Genomic DNA, 8233 nt, shown 5'->3' with positions numbered 1-8233 from the left:
GATCTGCAACATAAGCAACACATTCGTTCGCGATTAGACAAGATAGACATACTTCTTCGGATATACGTAATTAAGAAGTAAACCGCTGACGGCAGAAGTTCGCACACTCCAGCTCTTAAGCTTCCCAAGCAATGCGCGGCGACGCGTTTAGAGCACTAAGAGGTTAATACTATTTTAGTATTCTAATGCTCTTCTGATAACTAATAAAGTTTCAATAGTCTTCAACTCTTTTTAGTTATTAATAATTTCAGTTATATTTTTATTTTAACCTCTAGCACACATGATTGAGGCTACGGTCCACTTGATACTACAGAAGCTTCGAAATATTTTTTGATTGGTCAATTAGTAAAATTCTTTCTTCCGCTTGGTCAATCAAAAGCTTCGAAACATTTGTAGCGTTAAGTGGATCGCAACCTGAGTCTTTCACGTCCTGTGTATTTTCTTTTTTTTTAATACTTCACGGATAGCACAGAGAGTTCAAAAGAATTCAAAAAGAATTCAGTCGAATATGTTATCAATTATGAGCTCATTTTTAGATTCGTTTCAGAAAAAGAATTCTTTTTGCATTTGAAAATGAATTCAGAATTGATAACATATCACTGAATTCTTTTTGAACTCTTTGTGCTATCTGGGTTTACAACTACTTCAATAATGTTAAAGTATATGTAAGAATCGCTTAATCATTTTTATATACATAAGAAAGTGATGAAATTAATTTGGGATACGATCGATTCATCATATGCAGTAGGACCGGAAAATAATCGTGTATTAAGGTTAATTGACTTATTACAAAATGCGTAAATATAATTTATTGAATAGACTTTAAGTCAAAAGATTAAAGTACTTAAGTAAATTAAAGATTATGTATTTTAAGTCAAAAGATTAAAGTACTTAGTAAGTTAAAGATTATATACTTAAAAGAGGATTTAATATTTTAATGTAATAATCTAAATTGAAGTAACATTTGGTAATTCCTACTAATATCTTAACCGTGTACACTAACTTTATATGGCGATTTACTCTATACGTGCAGAATTATTAAGCTTAACTTTAACTAAAGTAAATTTTAGAAGCCGCTAATGTTAAAGGCGAGAACTCAAATATTAAATTAATTTAGAAAGCAAATTTTGATATTTTAATATACATAAAATTTCTGTCTTTGAAACACAGTTGAAACACATAATTTAATATTATGAGTTTATTTAACTTTTTAAGATCTAAATATTTTGTGAAATAGAACACTAGACACAATGTTCTAAAAAAAATCTAAAATATTTATTTAGTTCAAAATTGGACTTAAAGTTATACACATTTATTCTTTTCATAAATGAAAAAATTATTTAGCAATTAGAAATTTAATATCTTTTAAATTTTCTTACATTTCACGTGTGAAATGTGTAAGGTTTAGAGATACGAGAAAAAGTTGGATAAATAATTACAATATTTAGCGTCGTAAACGCAGCAAGAATGCAGTTTATATTAATACGATTAAATTGAATTGGCAGTCGCCGATATCTGCATGAAACAGTTCGCGCTTCTTGCAAATATGCTTCCTCTGTTTCGTTTTCTAATGGTCGTTAAAATCATGAAACATTTACTATTACAGCGTTAATTATCTATCTCTTTCAGTATTCTCCATAGTACAACCAGTTAGCCCCGAATGCTTTAGCTGAGAATGTTTCCGAATGTGTGAGACGTCAGCAGGCGCAACGTCCAACGATCGTTCTAGAAACGATATTCCCGCACGAAACTTTTATCCTCTCATTCGAAGGACGAGTACAAGAGGACGGTGTCTAACTTTACAGTCTTGGCAATAAAAAGTATTTTATTTCTACGTTAGGGATTTCCGATGGGAACAGGCGGTAAAGGTTCTCCGCTGTGCCACTTATGGCGAAATTCATTCGTTTCGCGGAACATAAAAAGAAGAGCACGGGCGGTTAATGACGAGTGCCGTTATCCGCGAGAAGCGATAACCAAATGGCGGATTAGTAGAGTAGAACGTAAACAGATAATTTCTCCTATAAATAAGATACAATATTACGTTCGCTGATACGATTTCCCCCGTTATTTCCGAGTCATCGATCAAATGGACCATACTTATGACTTTTTTATTAGAGTTGGTTGCTATCGATTTTTGAATATATAATGTATTTTATTTGCACTACGCCTTAAAAATTATAGTAATACCACAGTACAAAGATCGATTAATAATTTTTTCAATGATAGGAGCAGAGACGCGGAAGTCAACGGTAGAGGCAGAAAGGAGGAAGTCAATCTTGGACTCTTCAAGCGGAAGTGAAGTTCGATCCTTTTCTACTTCATATTTCCTCTCCTCTATGAGAATAAGTTTCTGAGATATTCTCGGAGACGTTTTTCCCTATTTAAATGTGCACGTGGAACATCGATCAGGATTTCGAAGTAGAGATTTTCAACGTAGTTTTCAAGTTGGCAAGAAATCTTTTAATAAAGTATTCTTCTTTTTAGACGCCTGGTAGATTACAAAGAGCCCGTACTTTCATGCGGAAATCTTTTTTTATTTCTTTTTCCCTGAAGCACAAACAACAGTATTAAGTCAATCAGCGTCAGCTTTTTGCAAGATGGATAGATAGCCAATAGAATGCTTTCATACCGCAGCAAAGACGTAAGTTAGAACTGAAATGCAAACGAGAAATTTGTGTTATTTCACTCGTAAACAAATTTTACGGGCAAAATTTTGATAAAAAAATCGTACCACTTTGATTTCAGCAAATGATATATATACGGCAGTTAAAAATCAAATTTTCCGCGTTGTCAAATTCTTTCGCAGCCGCGATGTAAAAATGTTGCGAATTGTTCCTTGATACATTAAAAGTCCATCGTGTAAATGCCGCTTTATATATTTTTTTATTTGAGTTTCTCTCGTGTTGAGAGAGAATTAATTATCAAACAGGAAAGAAAACGATTTTACGGGCGAACAACGCGCGAATCGCCGACGTACTCCTTGATCTTTGTGAAAATTAATGACACACATTCATTACTCGAATTACTTTTCAACGGGGGATTATCCCACTTCCTCGCGAGGGATCGAGTTGAAAGAGGTCGCAGTCCCGAAAGAACTAGTGAAATAATGCGATTACGCCATTGTGAATCGTTTCGGGAAATGGGTAGAGCATCGAGTCGAGAGATATTCGCAGAATGAGCTACGTGTCGGGGCACTCGATAAAACTTTCACGAGGAGCTCTTAATAAAGCAAAGTACCACGGAAGCCACTCTGTCTTGTAATAAGACACGCGATAGGGATCCTACAACAAGATATATCTCTGTATTTAATATACATTAGGCTTGTCTGAGTTTTTCAAAAGGATTGGAACTCTCGATTTATTAGTCATCTGACATGAAGTGATTGTTGCGTTTGTATTTTGTCCAATTCTATATATGAACGCATCCTGTATTTTTTCTTATGGCATATTTTTTTGACAAGTTTTGGATCTTGATTTGTCTGATAATTTTACGATTTATTACCATTTTGAGTTAATGAATTAAAAATATTAAAATATCCAATATTCTTATCTTATTTTAGCATTTCTGAAGTTTACTTATTATTGCCAGGTTTAAGAGTACAATAATAAAAAGAATTAAATTTAATAATATGAATCTCTCATTTTTTAACTTGTTAAAATTCTTTAAAAGTTTATAATTAGAAATTCTGACATTAAAACAATCGTCATTTTTTTTAACATAAACAATAGTAATTCTCATTAAATATCTACAATTTATTGATAACAATGTGTACGTAATTAACATAATCAATTTACACAAGTAAATTGCCGATTCCTTTTATAATTAGCAAATAGTATACGCGTTTCTTGTTTTGTATTGTTTCATGGTTTTATGCTAATGCACTGGATGTTATCTCAAGATAAAACATACGATGCATGAGACAACAAGACGAAGAAGCAGAAACGTGCCCGGAAGCAGGTCGTTACCGCGCATAACGTTTATGCCTCAGTCATAGTAGAGGAAATCTAGTATAAGTATTTCAATCAACTGGCGAGCGTTTTCCGATTTTCTATTTGAAATCTAAGCATTCTTGCAACATATTTAGCAGAAATACATAAAGAAATTATATTCAATGATTATTTTTTGTTAAAGTTTAAAGATTTATGTATATGAGTTAGGTGTATCAATGTTATTTTTGAAAGAAAGTGACAACACTGTTATTCAAAATTAAATAAATCGAAGCAATACGAGAAATCAAATTCAAAATTGATATATTTTTGATTATTAATAAAATATGGTAATTAAAGGTAATATATTGTATATAATACTTAATTTTAACGATGCACTTGACATCGAAAAAAAGATGACACGATCAAAATCTAACAAAGACAATATTCAGAGATAGCAATTAGCGTTTCAGTTCTCTCTTCAAGTCAAATTCGCACAGATCGTTTGAAGGACACTTACTCGATCTTGATAACCATCCTTCTTTTGAGATGAAAGCATCTTCACGGAAAATCTGTAGTCAAATCCTGACTGTCACGATCATTTGGAAGCCTGACAAGTGGACAAAGCATCTTTGATCTCTCACTCGTCGCAAATTTCAGATATGCGACCGCGAAAATGTCAAAGATCTTTCTGCGTTTGGAAAGTATTATTTTCCAAAGATTTAAATCTCTATTGTCAAAATTGGATCTTGTCCAATGAGGTCTAATAACGGAAGATACAAAGATCTGATATTTATTGTTGAATAGTCTTCAATCTGTTATTGGAGAGGAAATGTTTCTTCGGTTGCTACTTAGGACACGAATCCGACGCAAAGAAATCTTCTTGTGTAATCGTTAAGTACAGTTTGAGCCGATTCTCGAAGATATCGCGAAGTTTTATCGATAAAACTTTAAGACGTAACATCATATTCGATTACGTGACAGTTAAATCGTCTTCAATTTCTTTACTTACATTAATAAAATAAAACACCCGTCTTAACGTATATTTTGACAAATCAATTAATTTGAAATCAATCAAATTATATTAAAACATAATCAGATTTAAAATGAAATTTTCTTTAATATAGAGATTTTTCTTGAAACATATTTTTAAATATTCTATTGCGATAAGAACATCCAGTTCAAATCTTTACATTTTTCTATAACTTGATTAATTAATTACTCTTATAAATTTGTTAACTGATTATACCTTTGAATGTCATAAATCTTTAAAAAATGAAATAAATTAAAATTTTAAATTTTGTATTAATATACAAATATATAATTGAATATTTATTTAAAATTAAACCGTAATATAAAAATAAGTGTCAGAATTGCAATGCAAATATATGTACATGTTTTCATTTTCAATTACAATAAACAGTTTTATCATGACGCTTTTGCATATCTTTTAAAACAATTTGTAGAGTTAATCTCTGAAGTCAATCTTTAATTGAGTATTAAGCTAATATTTTGAATTCTCTAAAGTGTAATTTTATAATTTATTAAAATATTACGTTTAAAGACATAAATTTATAAAACAACTCTTTATATACGTGTAGACTATATATACGTATAAATATAATTTACACACACACACACACACACACACACACACACACACACACACACACACACATATATCTATATAAATAGTATCTACATATATATATATGTGTGTAGATACTATTTATAATTTTATACTGATTCTCTTGAATTCATTTGCGTGTTATTAATCTTGTTTTATGCAAAAAAAATAATTGTTCTAATATTTTTTTATTCCAAAGATGTTTAATTCTTATTTATGAGGCTAAATCACTTTGGATGCACTTTTAATAGGTTTCATCTGACTTTGTATGATCAACGGTCATCACGACAAGATAAACTAAGTACAAAGTTTCTCTAATTTGTAGTCGGTCAAAGATACTTTTGAAGTTAAACATTCTTTATTTTCTATAGTTTTCATAGTTTATATAGTAGCAAAGTTCAATGTACGTATAAATATTTAAAAGTATCTTTCGTATTCGAAATAATAAACTCGAATAAAAGCTCGAACTCCATTGTCTCAATGCAGAGAAATATAATTTCAAGAGTCCTTTATTCCAACAGATGAAGATTAATTCTGTAAGCATGACCTTGGAAGTCGCAATGTCATGCAACAAATGCGAGGAAAGTTTCAAGGAAGCTTTGAGTTCGGATTAGTGTCGCAATCTCGTTGGGGATTATACAATTCGCAAATCCCTACTGGGATGTACGAGACTATTTTCGCGATTTGTATAAATTTCTAATTTTTTTCATTAAAAATTTATTGAAAATACACATTTTTTTCTCATAAAATCATTCGTATGTATATTTATCAAAAATGATTCATGACTTGACGTCATCGTGTAAAAGTTCTACACATACACATTAAGAATACTAAATGGCTTATTTAAGAGTGTAGAGAATAATAATAATTGGCTTATTTAACGAGTGTAAATGTAGTTTGTTTGAGTTCTCTAGTCATTCTAATTCGTTAATCTGTGAGATTAGCCGATTATATAATTGTAATGGTACAAAATTATAGTTACGCGTACACAGAGGCGGCACTAGTATCGACGACGGCAGCTAAGTCTCTAATCCGATCGAAACTCGAAACCGACGAGATACGTGCTGCGGTTGTCTTTCGTAATGATCTATTGGTGCTGACAGCAACTTTGCTCTGCGGTTAGATGCTTATGGTGGATGAAGATGGATGGGCTTTCGTAATTTTGCGGCAGGTCTACGAAATTATATTACGACTTTCGTACTTAGTCGAAACAATGCGGGTTACTTGACTTATGGACAGTAATAAAGCGAGTGCGTTTGCAAGAAGTGGAAGGCAATTCAAGGATTGACCTTTTAAGTAGGGGGGACTTGGCGCCGTCACGCGTTTACGACAAGCATTATGGGTACTTACTTCAGACCGGCAATTATCTCCATAGCTGAATTAAAGTTTCCGGTATTCCAACAGGTTAGCGCGACGCGTAGAAGACAGGACAGCACTGCCTGCCGTTCTTCTACCGTGGCACAGCTGCTGATCGCGTGGGTGGCCCATGAGCTTACCTGATTAACACAAACACGATTAATGATTACTTTATTTGCAAATCGCCAACGCGCCAACGCGCCAACTTTACACATATCAATTAGAATGCGGATTTCGATGTCGTTGAACGGAAAGCCACAATGTATGTCTCCGACAAGTCTACATAGAATTTATTCTTATAATTATAATTAGAATTCCGACCGAAACTTTTACCGAAACTGAAAACGAACGCTCAGTTTACGTGTCAGTTTACGTGTCAGTTTCGACTGAGACCATATAACTCTTCTTCATAAATATTAATTTTAATATACGTAATTATTGTTTCAATAATTAAATTACGATGTTTATGAAGAAGAAGTAATTATATTCTTTGTTGGTCAAAATTGACACATAACCGAAATTTCGGTTTTCGATTTCGGCCGAAATTTAATTATTGTTTCAATATGAATTATGATATTTATGAAAAAAAAGTATATGATATATAATATGAGCATGTCTATATATATAAGGTTTCGGTTGAAATTGACATGTAGCCGAGGTGTTTCGGTTCAGTTTCGACTCTAATTATAATTTGTTTATAATGTAATTGTATTTATTTATAGAACGATTAATATTTCATCTTTTTTATTTAATACAAAAAAATTGGTAAGATATATGAGATTTATCACATTTATTATGAGTAAAATGGTGGAAATTTGGAACTAAGAAAACCTGCCAATGCGGATGTGATATATTTAGCGATGTAAAAGTGACACAAAGAGTATATCAATTGAAACATTAAACATTCACAATGTTTCAAACTTCGGTCATTATTTTATTCAATAATTAATAAATCTAATAGATCTCATATCTTAGCTATTATTGACTTTTTTATATTTAATCGAAAAGATGAAAGATGAATTGCTTTCTTACATTACTGACTTTTATTTATGCTTCGCAATTCGAGTTTTACATTCTGCGTAACAAAATGGAAGTTATCCTATTGTAAGATAATTGCGGAGCATTGCAGTTATTCATAAGAAATGACCAGAATTTTCCAACGCTATCCGAGACTTCTGTTTAACACGATGATAAAAAGAATAATGTGGAAAACGGAGGGATAGAGAATCCAATGTTTCCAACCTTGAGTGAAGATTTAGAGTGGGAAATGGCAGTAGGGGTGGCGGAAACGACTAAGCGAGGTCAGGATGTTCGTACGTGTATA

The 8233-nt window shown here is 31.9% G+C and overlaps 1 protein-coding gene across 1 annotated transcript in view; it reads right to left on the bottom strand.

Annotated features, from left to right (window-relative positions):
- Nucleotides 1-8233, bottom strand: part of LOC108747781 (1-phosphatidylinositol 4,5-bisphosphate phosphodiesterase epsilon-1-like) — a 32562-nt gene that overhangs the window by 23501 nt on the left and 828 nt on the right. The window contains exon 2 of the mRNA XM_018485548.1: nt 6904-7049. Within this exon, the coding sequence (XP_018341050.1) occupies nt 6904-6926 (23 nt within the window). The 5' untranslated portion in view covers nt 6927-7049. The remainder of the gene's footprint in view (nt 1-6903; nt 7050-8233) is intronic.

The sequence above is a fragment of the Trachymyrmex septentrionalis genome, unplaced genomic scaffold, assembly GCF_001594115.1.
Source record: "Trachymyrmex septentrionalis isolate Tsep2-gDNA-1 unplaced genomic scaffold, Tsep1.0 scaffold20, whole genome shotgun sequence".
Taxonomy (NCBI): Eukaryota; Metazoa; Arthropoda; class Insecta; order Hymenoptera; family Formicidae; genus Trachymyrmex; species Trachymyrmex septentrionalis.
The sequence above is the reverse complement of the archived record's forward strand: the minus strand, read 5'-3'. Positions and strand labels throughout refer to the sequence as shown.